An 18,566-nucleotide genomic window follows, 5' to 3' on the forward strand; every position below is an offset into this window, starting at 1 on the left:
TCTGTCAGAAGATTAATGGAGAATCTGAAGCAAAGACTCGGAGTTAGAAGTCCTAGACTGCTTCTGGCAAACAAGCCATTCTTCTCAGAAATGGACTACTTGACCAGAGACGCAAGGATGCTCAAGCTTCTGAGGCAGAAGATGGCAAAGCAACAGCAAGAAGCTAAGGCAAGGGAATTGGCGTTTCTCCAGAAGCAACAAATTCTTGAAGATCAGTTGAAGAAGCAAGTTGAAGAAATGGAGAAGATAAGGAAACAACTTCAAACCAAACCTTAGTTGCACACCTTAGTGTTTATTTTTGTTTGTTGTTTGTTTTAATCCTTTTCTATTTCCTGCTTCTGAATACTTCTTATCTTTGCGTTTCTTACTGCTTCTGAATACTTAATGGTAGGGGTGTTCAAATCCAAACCGATCCAAAATAAAACCGCAAACCGATCCAAAAAAACCGAAAACCGCAAAAAACCGAATATTTTTGGATGTGTTTGGATGTTGTTTTGGAAAAACCGCTATGATCGGATCGGTTTTCGGATTGCCTTTTCAAAACCGAACCGAACCAAACCGAACCGCAAAAGTAAATTTTTATACTTATTTATTATTTTATTAGTATTATATATTGCATTAATATATTGCTTATTGATTTTTAATCTTATATATTGCATTAATTTAATCTATATTATTACTACTTCATCTATTTCAAATATAATCAATCATTTTCATTGTGTAATGTTAACTTTTTTAATAAATCTGTGTCATATTTTGTATCAAACCTACTATTTTATTGTGTATGAGTGATATTTATTTATTTTTGGTACAATGTATGAGTAATTAATATTAATAAAAAAATTACATGTTACACTTTGGATGTCCAAAAACCGATCCAAATTAAACCGCATATATTTGGATCGGATCGGTTCGGATTTTTTTAACATAATCATCCAAACCGAACCGAACCGCACGTGCTTTTTATTTTGGATCGGTTGATTTTTTACCTCAAAACCGATCCAAACCGGACCGCGAACACCCCTACTTAATGGTCCTGGTTCTTAAATGCCTGAATACCTTATATTGTTTATATATTTTCATTGCTTAGTTACTTATATTTTTGATGAGCTAGATTATAGGTTCTGATTCTTTGTTATACTCTCTTTTGTTTGAGTTTTTCTCAAATCTTTTTGTCTTGATTATTTTTTTTGATAATGACAAAAGGAGGAGTATATGTGATAGTATTTAAAGGCTCTGAACTCCATTAATGATATTTGAAATTTTTTGAAAAACTTATATCTTTTTGTCTTACCTAAAGAGAGGTGTATCAAAAAGGGGGAGTATCAAAATTTCAAATAAAATTAACACTTTTTAATTATTTGATTTATTCTTTGTTACTTGATTTATTTGGTTTATTTATTGAGCCTAGAAATATATTTATATATATTTATATGAATTATGTGATGTGATGTGTATATTTATATGATTTTATATGATTTATATGATGTGGTGTGATTTTATGTGATTTATGTGATGTGGATGATTATGTGATATGGTGTGATTATATATGTGATGTGAGTTTAGAATATATTTATATGATTTTTGTGTTCTGAATAATTATGTAATGTGAGTCTAGAAATATATTTATATTTATGTGATGTATTTATGTGAATATATGTTATTCGGTGTATAATATACTTGTTATTTTGTGTGAAAATATATATATGTTATTTGGTTTATTATTTATTAGACTATATTTAGTAGGTAATTATAATTATTAGAAAGAGTAAATAGAATAGTTGGAGGGTTATAAATATGAGAGACTAGGTTGGAATAGCTATTACGTAGAAACAGTTTTGTGAGAAGAGTAGCCACCAAAAAGAAGAGAGAAAGCAATTTCCGTTTTTCTGAAACCTACCTCAGTAAAACAATGATATCTCACTCGTTAACCGTTGGATCGTGACGATTTTTGGACACAGCATTCACAACACCTGGGTCTACCTTTTCACCGTTCGGATCGTCGAAACAAGGTCTGAGTTGAGAGAAAACTATCGCGCACTGAAGCAGTATTTTTGGGTGTTTTCATCACTTTGTTTTTCGCAAGCTTTGTTCATCTGAATTAAGGTAAGGGTGAGACTAGCTTTCAATATAATTAAGGGTATGGTTCTGAGAATTGAATTTAACATGATTAGGTTGAGTTTTGGTGAGAATTGAGATTAGGGTTAAATGACCGATTTGATGATTAAACCATGAAAAAATGTTAGATTGATGCAAAATTAGTTTACAGACCTTAGATATTGTCTAGGGTGTTAATTAGATGCCATATGGATGAAAGAATCATGAAGATAGGTGAAAAGTTGTGATTTTTAGGTTTCTGGCCGTACTGACATTCATCGCTCGCAACTGCGAGCAACGTTACTCGCAACTGCGAGTAAGACCTTCGAGCTCGCCATTGCGAGCAAATTACTCGCCACTGCGAGTTAGGCTGTTAGTTGCCCAAAATTGTCCCGATGCGATCCTTTCGCACGTGTAGTCATGAGTTGATCTTATAAGTAAGAAAAATGGTTGTTTAGGATACTTTCAGAAGTTCCAGAGGTCTGTTTAGGTGACTGAGATTAGTGGTGATGATGTATAAGAATTATTTAAGATGCGTTATGATTATAAGTTGTTATGATTCATTCCCTTTAATGTTGATATGTTATTTAGACGCTATTATATGTTGTATCTTGCTGCTGTTTATTGCCGTTGACTGTTAACTGTCTTGAAGTTGCATGAGTCGGTCTAAGTTGTCATGATTTAAGAAGTTGTCCATTTTAATGGAATTGTATAAGATGTTCACGTTGTGGTCCAAGTTGCATTTAGAGTTGTGATGTTGCATAGTCAGCGATGGGGGCTTAATGCCCGACAGGTTCTTTATGACCTTAGCGATGGGGGCTTAATGCCTGACAGGTCCTTTATGACCTTAGCGATGGGGGCTTAATGCCCGACAGGTCCAAATATGACCTTAGCGAAGGGGGCTTAATGCCCTGGTGGTACCACATGCATGATGAAGTTGTCTAAGTTGTTGATGAAGTTGTCTAAGTTGTTGATGAGGTTGTCTAAGTTGTTGTTGAGGTTGTCTGAGTTGTTGTTGAAGTTGTCTGAGTTGTTGTTGAAGTTGTAGTTGCATTGTAGAGTCGTCATAACTTATATTTAATGATGATTTAACGATGATGTCTGACGATGATGCCTTTAATGATGATGTTTGATTATGTTTTGATGATGATGCTTTAATGATGATGTTTGATTGTGTTTTGATGATGATGCTTGATGATGACGTTTGATTATGATTTGATGATGATATTTTGATGATAATGTCTGTTTATGATTGATGATGATAATAATATGATACTAAATGATTATTAATGCTGATGTTTATGATGTCTTAAGTTGTTAAATATATGATGATACTTGATTATGACTTAATGATGATTTTTGTTTATGAATTAGAGATGATAATTGTTTACGAACTAATGATGATATTTGACAATGATAATTGAATATGATTTGATATAATGCTAAATGGTAAATGTTTTAAATGTAAATGATGATTTATGTTGTTAAATGCATTTTGATGAATTATATGTTTAATTTATTGACTGTGAAATCTCACCCCTTCTGCGTATATGTTGCCTCGACCGTGGGTAATGTGCAGGTAATAAAGATTAGAAGTGTTCGTGAGAGGACTCCTCACTTGTGTCTAGGTGCTCTGATATGTAACGGGATGGGGCTTGCTTTCATGAACTTTTTATGAATAAACATTAACTAAAACTTATGAGATTTCTGATAAGGCATGTGTGCCAAGACTTTTATTATGTCGAATATTTTCCGCTGCATGATTATAGATTTTGACGTTGAATTTTGAAAGATAATTATTATTATTATCTATTTTGTGGTTTTAAAGGAGTATGTGACATTCCGTTTGTGATTTAAATACTCTGATTTATGATGAAATTTTCAAGTTGGGAAAACGGGGTGTTACAATTGGTATCAGAGCAGGTCGGTCCGTCCGGCCAAGTAGTAGAGTCGTGTCAAGCAACGTAGTGTTGTGTAATAATTTTACATTGTCTTTTGTTGTTCTAACTTGTTGTTTGATTGTATGTTGTTTTGAATTGTTGTTTGTTGTATAGACTAATCCAGAGTTGTTTGCAGGATGTTTAATTTTCGAGGACGAAAATTCTTTAAGTGGGGGAGAGTTGTAACGCCCACTTTTTAATTATTTGATTTATTCTTTGTTACTTGATTTATTTGGTTTATTTATTGAGCCTAGAAATATATTTATATATATTTATATGAATTATGTGATGTGATGTGTATATTTATATGATTTATATGATGTGGTGTGATTTTATGTGATTTATGTGATGTGGATGATTATGTGATATGGTGTGATTATATATGTGATGTGAGTTTAGAATATATTTATATGATTTATGTGTTCTGAATAATTATGTAATGTGAGTCTAGAAATATATTTATATTTATGTGATGTATTTATGTGAATATATGTTATTCGGTGTATAATATACTTGTTATTTTGTGTGAAAATATATATATGTTATTTGGTTTATTATTTATTAGACTATATTTAGTAGGTAATTATAATTATTAGAAAGAGTAAATAGAATAGTTGGAGGGTTATAAATATGAGAGACTAGGTTGGAATAGCTATTACGTAGAAACAGTTTTGTGAGAAGAGTAGCCACCAAAAAGAAGAGAGAAAGCAATTTCCGTTTTTCTGAAACCTACCTCAGTAAAACAATGATATCTCACTCGTTAACCGTTGGATCGTGACGATTTTTGGACACAGCATTCACAACACCTGGGTCTACCTTTTCACCGTTCGGATCGTCGAAACAAGGTCTGAGTTGAGAGAAAACTATCGCGCACTGAAGCAGTATTTTTGGGTGTTTTCATCACTTTGTTTTTCGCAAGCTTTGTTCATCTGAATTAAGGTAAGGGTGAGACTAGCTTTCAATATAATTAAGGGTATGGTTCTGAGAATTGAATTTAACATGATTAGGTTGAGTTTTGGTGAGAATTGAGATTAGGGTTAAATGACCGATTTGATGATTAAACCATGAAAAAATGTTAGATTGATGCAAAATTAGTTTACAGACCTTAGATATTGTCTAGGGTGTTAATTAGATGCCATATGGATGAAAGAATCATGAAGATAGGTGAAAAGTTGTGATTTTTAGGTTTCTGGCCGTACTGACATTCATCGCTCGCAACTGCGAGCAACGTTACTCGCAACTGCGAGTAAGACCTTCGAGCTCGCCATTGCGAGCAAATTACTCGCCACTGCGAGTTAGGCTGTTAGTTGCCCAAAATTGTCCCGATGCGATCCTTTCGCACGTGTAGTCATGAGTTGATCTTATAAGTAAGAAAAATGGTTGTTTAGGATACTTTCAGAAGTTCCAGAGGTCTGTTTAGGTGACTGAGATTAGTGGTGATGATGTATAAGAATTATTTAAGATGCGTTATGATTATAAGTTGTTATGATTCATTCCCTTTAATGTTGATATGTTATTTAGACGCTATTATATGTTGTATCTTGCTGCTGTTTATTGCCGTTGACTGTTAACTGTCTTGAAGTTGCATGAGTCGGTCTAAGTTGTCATGATTTAAGAAGTTGTCCATTTTAATGGAATTGTATAAGATGTTCACGTTGTGGTCCAAGTTGCATTTAGAGTTGTGATGTTGCATAGTCAGCGATGGGGGCTTAATGCCCGACAGGTTCTTTATGACCTTAGCGATGGGGGCTTAATGCCTGACAGGTCCTTTATGACCTTAGCGATGGGGGCTTAATGCCCGACAGATCCAAATATGACCTTAGCGAAGGGGGCTTAATGCCCTGGTGGTACCACATGCATGATGAAGTTGTCTAAGTTGTTGATGAAGTTGTCTAAGTTGTTGATGAGGTTGTCTAAGTTGTTGTTGAGGTTGTCTGAGTTGTTGTTGAAGTTGTCTGAGTTGTTGTTGAAGTTGTAGTTGCATTGTAGAGTCGTCATAACTTATATTTAATGATGATTTAACGATGATGTCTGACGATGATGCCTTTAATGATGATGTTTGATTATGTTTTGATGATGATGCTTTAATGATGATGTTTGATTGTGTTTTGATGATGATGCTTGATGATGACGTTTGATTATGATTTGATGATGATATTTTGATGATAATGTCTGTTTATGATTGATGATGATAATAATATGATACTAAATGATTATTAATGCTGATGTTTATGATGTCTTAAGTTGTTAAATATATGATGATACTTGATTATGACTTAATGATGATTTTTGTTTATGAATTAGAGATGATAATTGTTTACGAACTAATGATGATATTTGACAATGATAATTGAATATGATTTGATATAATGCTAAATGGTAAATGTTTTAAATGTAAATGATGATTTATGTTGTTAAATGCATTTTGATGAATTATATGTTTAATTTATTGACTGTGAAATCTCACCCCTTCTGCGTATATGTTGCCTCGACCGTGGGTAATGTGCAGGTAATAAAGATTAGAAGTGTTCGTGAGAGGACTCCTCACTTGTGTCTAGGTGCTCTGATATGTAACGGGATGGGGCTTGCTTTCATGAACTTTTTATGAATAAACATTAACTAAAACTTATGAGATTTCTGATAAGGCATGTGTGCCAAGACTTTTATTATGTCGAATATTTTCCGCTGCATGATTATAGATTTTGACGTTGAATTTTGAAAGATAATTATTATTATTATTATCTATTTTGTGGTTTTAAAGGAGTATGTGACATTCCGTTTGTGATTTAAATACTCTGATTTATGATGAAATTTTCAAGTTGGGAAAACGGGGTGTTACAATTAATAGAACCACTCTTCTCATCTATAACTCATTTCATTTTAAGCTCTGAGATTATTATTGCGTGAAAAACGAATTTAATTAACTTGGATAGAACTTAGGGGGAGCTTACAAACCTCACCTTAAAGACTATCAGACTCAGGGGGAGTTTGAGCTTACAAACCTCAGATTCTGAGCTTACAAACCTCAGAACCCCAAAGTCAACTTGTTAATTAGATTAACAACAATTGATCAATTTTAAATACTATTGTTTGTCATCATCAAAAAGGGGGAGATTGTTGGAACAAAATGTGTTTAACAATGAACCTTAAAGAGTTTTGATGATAACAAGGTATTAAAAATTGTAAATTGGACTAGCTAATATTTGTTCAAGTGTACAGGACCTTAATTAAAAAGTTACATCATTTATTGGTTCTGAGTGAGCAAAAAAAGAGAAAAAGGAAGCAACAAAATTGAAGCTTAGTGATTCTGAAGGCAACTCGCTCCTGAAGAGAAAAAGCGCTCCTGAAGTAAAGCCGCTCCTGAAGTTAGTAAAGTGCTTCTGAAGAATAGTGCTCTTGAAGAATAGTGCTCCTGAAGACAAGAGGTCCAGAAGCTACATCATCAGAAGCTGCGTTATCAGAAGCTGTATCAATCAGAAGCTGCATCATCAGAAGCTGCATCATCAGAAGCTGCCTCATCAGAAGTTATTTCACCAGAAGCTGAAGATCAACTGGATTTGCAAAAGATTCAAGGATTGAAGAATCATCACTGCAAAAGCTGTCTATTGGATTCGAAAACACAACAAAAGATTAGTGGAATTTTGCAACGGTCATTTCAAAGGTGTTTGAAGGCATGTGCTTGCAATTTGGACGAAAGCGTTGACATTGTACTTTGTACGAACTGTACAACCACCTTCTCCACTACTCTGCTTTGTGTCCACGCTACAAGACAAGAAAACAGCTCCAGAATACGGCTTCGCCTGCATAGATGTTCCTTTGGATAAGAAATGGATTTCAAATTGGTTCTTCATAGGACAACAACCAAATCAGGCAAAAGATCATTGGTGAAAGATCAAGCTTCAACAACGACTCTTTGATGTGCTGGCAATTTCACAACGTCTCTTTCACACCTCTATATAAAGGAGTGAAGACTTAGAGAATTGGTAATGCTGAACGAAAGACTCACAACATTTCTACAAGTGTCAAACCTCTGCTGAAATTGTTCTGCATTCACCTGGAATTTATGTGTCTCATATTCATATCTTAGAAATTCTTAAGTCATTGAGTCTGTATCTGATTTGTATTGTGAGCACCTCTGATTGTATATCAAGTGTTCAACCTTAAACAATTTTCTGTGTAATTTTGTTTAGCTAGAAGTCTCTTGCAATTGTGCTTGAGCAGGGAAGTCTCTTGATTGTGTTCTTGAGCAAAGGAAGTCTCTTGCTTGTGTGCTTGAGCAAAGGAAGTCTCTTGCTTGTGGGCTTGAGCAATTGTAATCAGATATTACTCTTAGTGAAATCTCCTTGGAAGTGCAAGGGGGACTGGACTACTTCCGGTTTGTGGAAGGAACCAGTATAATTGTTTTGTGTCGTTCTTCTTCTCTCTCTGTTTTATTCCGCTGCATTTAGATTCTGATAACCACTTCAGAAGCTGTTTCACTTAGCTTCTAACCAGTGTGTTCAGTTTTTAGGAGAAACGAAGAATTTTCCAAAACACAATTCAACCCCCCCTTCTTGTATTTTTCTCACCTTCAAACATTTCCACACATAACTAATCACAAGGAAAATCTACCAATTACATAGTGCATTTTCACAAGAAATCCTCAATTCACCACCGATTTAGCTCTTGATTTTCGCCAAAAACATAGAATACAATTTTTTTTTCCCCTAAATTTTAAGCAAGCAACATAGGATAGTTTTCACCATAGAAATTATATTAATAATCACTTTCTTTCTTTTTGTTCCATCAATTGAATCCCTTGAAAAGTGTAGAAGTAAACAAACAAACAAATAAGGTGCTCGTGGCAACATGGTCAACGGCAACACCTTCACACGCTGTTGGACGCTCTAGATAGTGGAAAGAGGTGGGGGTGGAGGTGCTAGAGAGAAAGTGAGCATGAAACCGACTTAATTTGTTAGATATTTCAGTAATTTCCTATATATAAAATAAATAAATAAAAAATTGGGGGTGCCATGGCATCCATGGACTCGAGATCAGTCCCGGTCAGTCACTTCTTCACACGCCAATGCCAAGACAGCAAGGTTCTTGCACTTGGAGAATCTGCCTACTGATGATGAATGCTTAATGATACATTCATCGATCATGGAGTTGGAGGAATAGCCTCCTATTTTTTAACTTCTAAAATAAAAGTTGAACACCGTTCATCAATCTCCAAAACAGAATACTCATCATCAATAAACATTGAAGAAATCTCCTCAATAGAGGCACAACAACACAAAAAAGACTAAGCATATAGAGGCACAACACAAAATAGACTAAACATAAGTTATGGAAAGACACAACAAAGGAAGAGAATGACATGGACAAAAAACAAGGAAGGATCACAGATGAGGAGAGGAGGGCAGAGACTAGCAAGAGATTGAGATTTTGTAGGGATCAAAATGCAATTTTAAAAATAATATGAAATCAGTGTATAATGCACCACCTATTGAAAGGAAAACCAAAGGAGCTCCACAAAAATATTGCACTATTACATTGGATAAATTCTAAGAGAAATGCTTAATGGTACGGATAGCTGGCATACGAAATTTCACGGAGCACGCATGTAACCATTTCTTTTCAACTTGCTACTGTTTCTGCACTTTTAGAATAAAAAAAAATTAGAAATAAAACCCACGTACATCACTCCCATTTCAGCATAGGCATCACTCATGTGATATCAGGAACTTCAACCCACATTAATCAAACAAAGATTTCTTAAACTCTTCCAAGCACTCATCCTTCACATGAAAACACTCTCATGACACCAGCGCCATCTTCATAGACCAAAAACTCCTTATCCAAACTCAAAAAGTGTCCCACCCATTCCATCACAAAAAGTGAATGGTGTATTGCTACACCGAGAGTGAACCGACAGCACCTGAAAACAGTGACTTGAAGCATGCATGGATGGTTTAATCCTTCTTCAGGTTCTGGGTCGGGTCGTCATCGAGGTTGTTTACGGATTTGAGAGTGATGTCTACGGTGGCGTGGATGATAGGAACGCTATCTTGGCTTGTGGAGCAGAAGTGTTAGAGGCGGTGGTTGTAGTACGGAGTGTGGCGGCAAGTGGGTATTAGTGAAGGAGAGTTTGTGAGAGGTAGGTAGGGATGACGGTGAAGGGATCATGATTGCTTTGCTTTGTCTGTTTCAAAAAATTGCTGGAAGTTTAGCGCGTGGAAAATAGGCTTACCCACGCGTCCGTTAAATTGCGTATGGCAACATGCCGTACCATATAGCAGTTCTCAAATTCTAATCCGCACAGGGAACCAACCAATCATAAAGCTTTTCCAAAAAGCAATTAACATAAATTATCAGCCTGCAAAATGACAACTTTTGCTTAAAGCAATTAAATTACCTGTCTAACTTCCAATTTATTAAACCATTCAACCAACAAATGACAACTAGCTATAAGACATTAATCCAAAAGTTCTAAAGCTAGTAGTGTCTGCATGGAAAATTGTCAGCATCACAGTAAATCTAGTACACAGTAAAAATGCTTTCCCAATTTAAAGGTACCTAAGAAGAAGTATGCAGGATTAATAATACAGTTATTTGAAGAATAAAGATAATAGCAAGGAACATAAGACAAAAAGGGGTTTTTTAATCTACAACATGTTTGATTTAGCGAAGTGAATATGAAGGACCGGCAAAAGAGTAACGAGATGAAACTGGAATAGTTGTAGTCTCCAACTCTGCTCCATGGTAACGCTGCATTCGGTTATATTCAGACAAAGCATTAGCAGCAGAATGGGTTGAATAAAGCCTACCATCTGCAATAGTCTCTCCCCTTTGTAAGTTATCAGTTCTTCCCCCAACCAAATAAGACCTTGAAGGTATTTCCTCTCTACTCACAGGTGGCAAATATGGATCCCGTGGAGAAGCTCCATAGCGATAGCGATGATAGGGATCGTCGGCACGATCAGAAGCAGCATCCCGATAATAGGTCTGACGCTCATCCTCGTTGAAACGAAGAGGATCAGCACCACGCGAAGGGGCATCGTTCCTGTAAATAGGGGCCTCCAAGTGTTGATGCCGCTCTCTTTCATAATCCCTTTCATCTGTCCTATAAATAGGGTGGTCCAAGTGATGGCGGCGTTCTCTTTCATAATCCCTTTTGTCTTTTCTGTAAGTAGAGTGGTCCAAGTTATGGTGGCGCTCTCTTTCACACTCCCTCTCGTAAGGATCGGGTATAGGATTTGCATGAGAAACACCTAGGAGACCATATGCACGATAACTCTTTTCGGTAAGAAATAAATCTCGAGGAGCTTCCTCTCGCCGTTCACTCCGACAATCCCTTTCATGAGACAGCACATTAGGTACTTCCCTATGCAAATGGGACCGGGATCCCCTACCATGATCACGAGTCTCCCTGTCTCGAGTTATTGCTTTTGGAGCAGAGCGGACAGACTTCACAGCTGAATGAGTATCCACTGGTCGGAAAAGTGCCGTGAGCCTCCTAACCTGAAAGGGAATAAATGATTATCACCTGACATAGAATAAAATATATTACTGATACCTAGCTTACAAGAGGTGCCATTGGGTTCTCACTTGTCTATTAGTAAGTTCAGTTTTGAACTTGTTCTTGTCATTATAGTTTTCTTTGATGGCATTCTTGAAAGTGCTCTCGGGCAGTGGGATACAATCAGAAGCAACACTGAACCGTACCTGAAAGACACGCCATCACCAGGTAAATCACAATAAATAAAAACAACATCTGGAAAAGTTAAATAGGAAAATATGTAAGGGGAAGCAACCTGGGCGGGAAATTTGCCACCGAAAGCACGGGGCTCAAGTTTCATACCACCAGAAGACGATGCTTTGTAAATCCCATACAACAGCTTCAGATCAAAGTCATAAAGAAAAAGCTTAGTCCCAGGCTTTATGCCTAAAACGACCTCTTTCTTACCAACTGGAAGAGCCATGACACGATAGCGGAAACAGTCAGGTTTTGTCTTTGCATTGCACATGAAGATGAAACCACCAACTTTTTCTCTATTTTTCTCACTGGATTCAGGATTTTCATTGCCACTTCGCTTTGTCTTGTTTCTCCTACTCCTCTCACCCTTGTCTAACTCTCGATGATTCTCTTCATTCTTCAGCTTTTGTTCAGTCTTATCAGGCTTTTGTTCAGTCTTATTGGGCTTTTGTTCAGTCTTATCAGGCTTTTGTTCAGTCTTATCCAAATTTACCATTCTGTTTCTTCTACCCCGGCGTCTCCTTGCATTACGACTAGTGCTCCCTTGAATTTCCTTTTCTTTATCATTTTCATCCTTCTCGCTCTTTCCGATAGGACTTTTGCCGCTAGTGCTCTCTTTTTGAATTTTTTTCTCTTTACTATTTTCAGCCTTCTCACTCTGTCCAATAGGACTTTTGCCATTAGTGCTCCCATTTTGAATTTCCTTTCCTTTATTATTTTCAGCATTCTCACTCTTCTCTTTAGACAGTTCATCAATGTTTCCGACTACATTTTTTTTCTTTGTTTTCCCTCCAATCTGTTGAGAGCCTTTATTCACATTCTTCAGCTTGCCAGCCTTAGATTTCTTAACGATTCTAGACTTCGCCTTCAGTTGCTTTGGAGTTTTCTTGTCACTCGACTCTGGTTTTATAGACCCTTCAGGAGCATTTGTATCCTTGTTGCGATCATCTTTCTCTGATGTTTGAGGATTTGAAGACTCTTGTGGAGGATTAGAAGACTCTTGTGGAGGATTCTCAGCACCATTGTTGCCGTCTTCTTGCTCCATAGTACACAGGCAGAAGAACACAAAAACTCTCAGGCAAATGTTACTGCATCCAGTCAAGAAAAAAAGGAAATATTAAATTTCAGCGAGAATGAGCTCAGAATGATAAGAAAAATGGGAGGATAAAAGATGACAAAAAACTGGACCATAAAATTGTTAAATAAAGATTCAAGCATGGTATTTATAACTTCTGCTCCGGTTAATACCAATGGCGTTGAAGCAAAGTAAAAGAACAAAATTACGGCTGCTAGCAGTTTATGAACAACACTTTTCATATTGAAACTTTAGTTACGAAGACTGAGAGCAACTAAGATAACTTCAAATCAGTGATGCATACCAAAACAATTATAGAATAGAGTAGTAATAGAATAATGGAATGGGGGAGATGTGCATGATTTCTGTAAGTGTGAGAAAATTGCAGCGGAGTAACATTTATGCTGCCACAGAACAATGCTCCTATATAGAGCTACAGCCCTTTACCCATGGTTTTAAATTGAGACCACAATATAAATGATGTTGAGATCTGTGCAACGTCAACTTCAACAGCATCGGCCGCAATCACAACATAAAACCATGCCTCTACCCGTAACTAACAATTTGATTCTCTGGAGATAACCCTTCCTAACGCACCATTCCACTAATAAGTAATAACCAAACCCACAATTCGGTAACCAATTTCTATTCTCTCTTTCTGCAAACTCAGCACCAAGCAGAATCACCCCTGCCTTTTCCTAGTGTAGACTTTCCATATTTTAGGGGCATGCGACGTAGTCTAGCCCAACACTGCTTTTGGATCTTTAACTTATCTTGGACCCTGTCACTCGGACATTCAAGCAACTCTAACAATATTTCTAAAAATCACAAGACTCAAAAGCTCAACCAAATGCCTGAAACAGTTTGCGAAAGAAAACTTCAAAACTGAATATGTAAGAAAAGGCAGGGGATTGTGCACCCTCAATGAATAATTAGAAAATTAGGCTGGCTATCAAAATGGTTCTTACAACACTCAAAGAACTTTTAAGGGAAATTTTTCACAAGTTCACACTATATTATATAGATTTGATTATGTTATTCATAAGTAGCATTTAATAATTGGATTAGAATGTTACATATAGTAGTATATACGATCAGATTAATTTCTATGTGATACTATCAATCAACCATCATATGTATAACTTTTTAGATATAATAAAAGTCAAATATTTGTAATGATACAACTGTTGTGATGATTAACAGTGTAATAAACCCTTACATTGATGGTGCATATTAATTAAATCTATACATGACGGGTAGTTTTTTATGAAATTCAGCATGGAGAACCATGTAAAGAATAGTCAAATATAAATAATAGTAATAACAATAACAACAACAACAACAACAACAACAATAAATACTGCTGACTGAGATGACTGGCATTAGCACCACATGTATATGGGATAATAACAATCAAAATTCAGAGTCTAAATTTAAAATCATGAATCATCACATATCTAAGAGGAATGAAATCATAGGAAAGATGTCAATAAAATGGAATTAATAGCAAAAAAGAAAACAGAATATATCAGATCAGGTGAAAATTACAATATGAACTGTGAAGTCGTGTGAATGAAAAAGCAAGAAAATAACACAGGAAAAAATGAGTAAACGCCTACGAGTTAATAAGCATAAACAGAAAATGAGAGCCCTGATCTGTGAGACCAAATGAAGAAATGGAATCTGCAAGCAGTGGGTCAGTGATCGGAAAACATTGATTTCGCTTCAAAAAGACACCAAAGAGCAATGTGTCACAGAGCCAGAAAGCAGAGATAAATAATAGACATAACATTTTTGTATGAATGATCGAGGACGAAGAGTTTCAAACTCTACAACACTTTTGAAACCAATAACAAGACATATCCGATACCATAAAAGAAAAAGTTCAAAAACTCGGAAACTAATGAAAAATGTGGGTTTTATCCCCAGTTCAGCATAGCAGCCATGATGGCTGAAATCTTGTGCAATACAGCCATGCCACAAACATGTCACATGAATAAGCAAGCACGTGTAGCAGCCACCTTGCACAATGCAATGTGATCGCGCTGTAGCATCACAAAACTGTGTAAAGCAGTAGTATAGGTAAACCTGGTCCTTAATAGCTAAAACCACTTAGCTTTAGCATTAGGATAAACAGAGCGCACACGCGCAACATTTCTCATATGTAGCAGCAAACTTGAAATCTATTGTTTATTTTAGTGAACTATCAAAAGAGTGTGCCATTATGTTACAATTTAACCAACACAGATCATCACTTTCATTACAAGTATAAAGGTTGTCAGAATCAGATCTTGCATCAGATCAAAACGAAATAGCAGGATCATAAAACATGAGATTGCAACCAAGATCGAAGGATTCTACTCAATTAATTTTGTAAGATTGAAAAGGGATAGCAAGATAGTAAAACATGATATAGCAATCAAGATCGAAGGCTACTACCAAAACAAAAATAATAACTAAATAGATATTATATATAAACTACTCGATGTTACAAATCTTAAACAATCATAAAACAATCAAGTCTCAAATCTTAAACATAAAACAACATGTCACAAAGCTTAAACATAAACAACTCAAAGCCAGGATTGTTAGAATCGTATTGAATCACAGGATTTCACGTCGATTTCATGTTTTCATGCAATTTCGCAGGGATTTTCTCACACAGGATTCTATTAATGATACGGATTGGTAGGGATGCGTGAAATTGCAAATGTGGATTTTCACAATTCTGATCAGGATTTTGACAACAAATGTTAAACCCTCGTACAGTACACACACACACACACACAAACATTTCAATAGAATCTGAATTCCCAACACCGTGCAAACTCAATTTCGCATAAAGTTGAAACAATGAAGGAGGAACAACGCGACACTTAATCAAATACCAAAAACTGAAACAGACTGTAAAAATAAACCCTGCATTCAATCAAATCCTTCAAGGGAAAAAAAAATTAAAAACATCATCCTCTGTAGCACTGACACGTCTGATGGAAGGTGTGTCCGACATGTGGACAACAATGCATGTGATTACGTTCAATTAATTTTTTCAATTTTTTACAATTGTCGACGTGTCAATGTCGTGCTTCATAGATGTGGCAAAATATAAGTGCAGAGCACGGGTTTCGAACTCGGTTCCCTTGGTTAAGCCGAATCAACACAACCACTAGGCCCAACTGAATATTGTTCAATAAAATGTTCTGAAGTAGCTAACACCCTTTCCAACATCAATAAAAAAATCCTAAAAGGTAATCAACTAACAAAATCACAAACCTAATATTTATCCACATCACAAAATTCAAAACAATAACAATAATTTAAGGAGCATTCTATTTGGTAACATAAACCCAAGTAAATCAATCAATAAAAAACACAAAAATATGAAGATTCCACTGAAAAATAAAAAATTAGAATCAGTGATACCCAGATGAAAAAAATCAAAATTTTAAAAGTTATGAGAAAATGGGTCATCAAAAAATGACTCAAATGCATCAAATTTCTTAAAAAACAAACTAAAAGGTAATCAACTAACAAAACCACAAACCTAATATATCTCCTATAACAATAATTCAAGGAGCATTCTATTTGGTAACATAAATTCAAGTAAACCAATGAAAACACAAAAACATGAAGATTCCATTGAAAAATCAAAAAATATAATCATTGATACCCAGATGAAAAAAATAAAAAATTTAACAGTTATTATCAAATGGGTCATCAATAAATGACTCAAATTCATCAAAATTATTCAGATTTTCAAGTTCCTTAATAAAAAAAAAAACGACACATTTAAAACAGAGCAAAGAGAAAGAAAAAAGAGAAGTGATCGAAAGTGAAAGAGAGGGTACCTTAGAGGAGACAGTAAAACCCAAAGACTCAGAGAGACATGAAAACGATGATGAGATGCGCTTTGGAGTTGAACTCGAACCCTTTTTCGTATCTAATATGTGACACGACTTTATGCACTGTACTTTTGTTAATCTTAATCTTACCATGTTTTTATTTTTTATTTTTGTTATTATGTGCGGTAAATTTTATTACTTTTTTACTATTTGAGAAAAACATTGATTTTCTTTTTCGGGGAAAATAGTTTATAGTTTTTCATTAGAAATCAATGTTCATTAAAAATATGGAGACCGGTTAAGAAAGTGATCTTCCGTGCAATAGTGTGAGCGGCTTCATTCGCTTGTGTCTGAATAAATTCAACCTTAGAGTTTTCAGAAAAAAAAAAGTTACAAAGTCTCCTGCACTCATCGATAATTGTTGCAAACTCGGAGATGTCATTGCTATCTTGATTATAATAACTTATAACCTTCTTTGCATCCAATTCAAAGTCCATATTTGTAAGTTGTAGATCGCGCACTCAATGAATAGCATGTAAAAGCCCAACGCTTCACCAATATCCGACGAGCATAGGATTCGACCACATATTCTAAGCCTTAATAAAGTTCCCGATTTATCCCGAATACACAGATCAAAGCCAACACAATTTAATGCATTTGAAAACGACGCATCTACATTACACTCCAACCTACCAAGCCCCGGTTTTTGTTGTCGTGGTTGTTCTGGCAGCATGGTACCCTCTCTAACAGCTGAGATATGTTCAGAGGTGTCCGTACCAACTCCGTTCCCAGCCACCCCACTCTGTTGCTTGATGTTGTTTGTTGTTCTCCAGCCATTCAGCAACTGCTCGCACGCTCAAGGATAGCTTGACTTGTTTCGGTAGCATTTTTCCAGACATGCATATTGCGGCTTTTCCATAAGCACCACAAGATCGCTACAAATTGCTCAACTTGTACTTGTGACATATCTTGTGATAATGCAAAGATGATTCCGGCTGTTGTTTGTGATGTGAGTTTGCTTTGTTAAACTCACTTTACTCAATAAAAGATTATCATGCCAAACTTTTCTTGCTCTCGGGCAGTCAAACAGCACATGGATCGCATCCTCATAGCTTTCATCTCACATAGCACACATAGACGAGCAATTTACCCCTCTATCCAGCAACCTTCCTCGCATCGATAAGCACCTCCGACACACTCTCCAAATCAAATTCTTCACTTTCGGATGTAGCTTAAGTCTCTAAACACTAGACCAATTTGTAGGGCGATGTAGATGAGAATTGTCTGCTTTATCTTCCATACACAGACGATACACACTTTTGACTGAGTATTGGCCATTTTTCTCTACTCTCTGGATTAATTGGTCTTCCTCCACATGACGAATAAGGGGGTTTAGAGTCTCCTGAATTGTGTCGTGGTAAAAGTAGTAATTAACCAAATGATAATTCCACCTGTAAGTATTATGATTTTGCTTTTTTATATTAAAAAAATATATATATTTTGTCATCCCATTGAGCATGGCTCAGCTCGCATAGATGTTGTTGTATGGAGCATTCGGAGTTTGAACAGATTACACTTCAATTACATAATAGCACATGACATTGATCAATCTAATTGTGACACATTACAATGTAATTTTATTAAACCGAGAGAGAAAGAGAGAGAGAGAGAGAGAGAGAGAGAGAGAGAGAGAGAGAGGTTTTTTTTTAAGAAAGAGAGAAAAAATAGTTGAATTGGTCTATGTGTCACTATTAAAGTTGCCAAAGTCATGCGACATTCTCATCATAATGTCACTTAGGTGCAACCCTACCACATATTCTAACTTTTTTTATCTTAGGGGTTGAATTTCTAGTCACTGAGCTACTTGTGATAAA

At 35.7% G+C, this 18,566-nt stretch overlaps 1 protein-coding gene across 1 annotated transcript; it reads right to left on the bottom strand.

Annotated features, from left to right (window-relative positions):
- Positions 1 to 10,430: 10,430 nt before the first annotated feature.
- Positions 10,431 to 16,774, bottom strand: LOC146935538 (uncharacterized). The gene is made up of 4 exons (XM_085750704.1): positions 16,699 to 16,774; positions 11,834 to 12,863; positions 11,628 to 11,744; positions 10,431 to 11,540 (listed from the first exon to the last, which is right to left on the bottom strand). The coding sequence occupies exons 2-4, from the start codon at positions 12,818 to 12,820 to the stop codon at positions 10,701 to 10,703; spliced, it is 1,944 nt and encodes a 647-aa protein (XP_085606830.1). The 5' UTR covers positions 12,821 to 12,863; positions 16,699 to 16,774; the 3' UTR covers positions 10,431 to 10,700.
- Positions 16,775 to 18,566: the final 1,792 nt, after the last annotated feature.

The sequence above is a fragment of the Medicago sativa genome, chromosome 3 (assembly GCF_051527215.1).
Source record: "Medicago sativa cultivar Bolivia chromosome 3, Bolivia_mono, whole genome shotgun sequence".
NCBI classification, from domain to species: Eukaryota; Viridiplantae; Streptophyta; class Magnoliopsida; order Fabales; family Fabaceae; genus Medicago; species Medicago sativa.

What these genes read in the sequence shown, in the direction of transcription:
- LOC146935538 (XM_085750704.1), bottom strand. Translation starts at nt 12,820, where the DNA reads ATGGAGCAAGAAGACGGCAACAATGGTGCTGAGAATCCTCCACAAGAG. An exon ending in GTGGCAAATTTCCCGCCCAG is followed by an intron (nt 11,745 to 11,833) that starts GTTGCTTCCCCT and finishes CGTGTCTTTCAG; the next exon opens with GTACGGTTCAGTGTTGCTTC. An exon ending in CTGAACTTACTAATAGACAA is followed by an intron (nt 11,541 to 11,627) that starts GTGAGAACCCAA and finishes ATTCCCTTTCAG; the next exon opens with GTTAGGAGGCTCACGGCACT.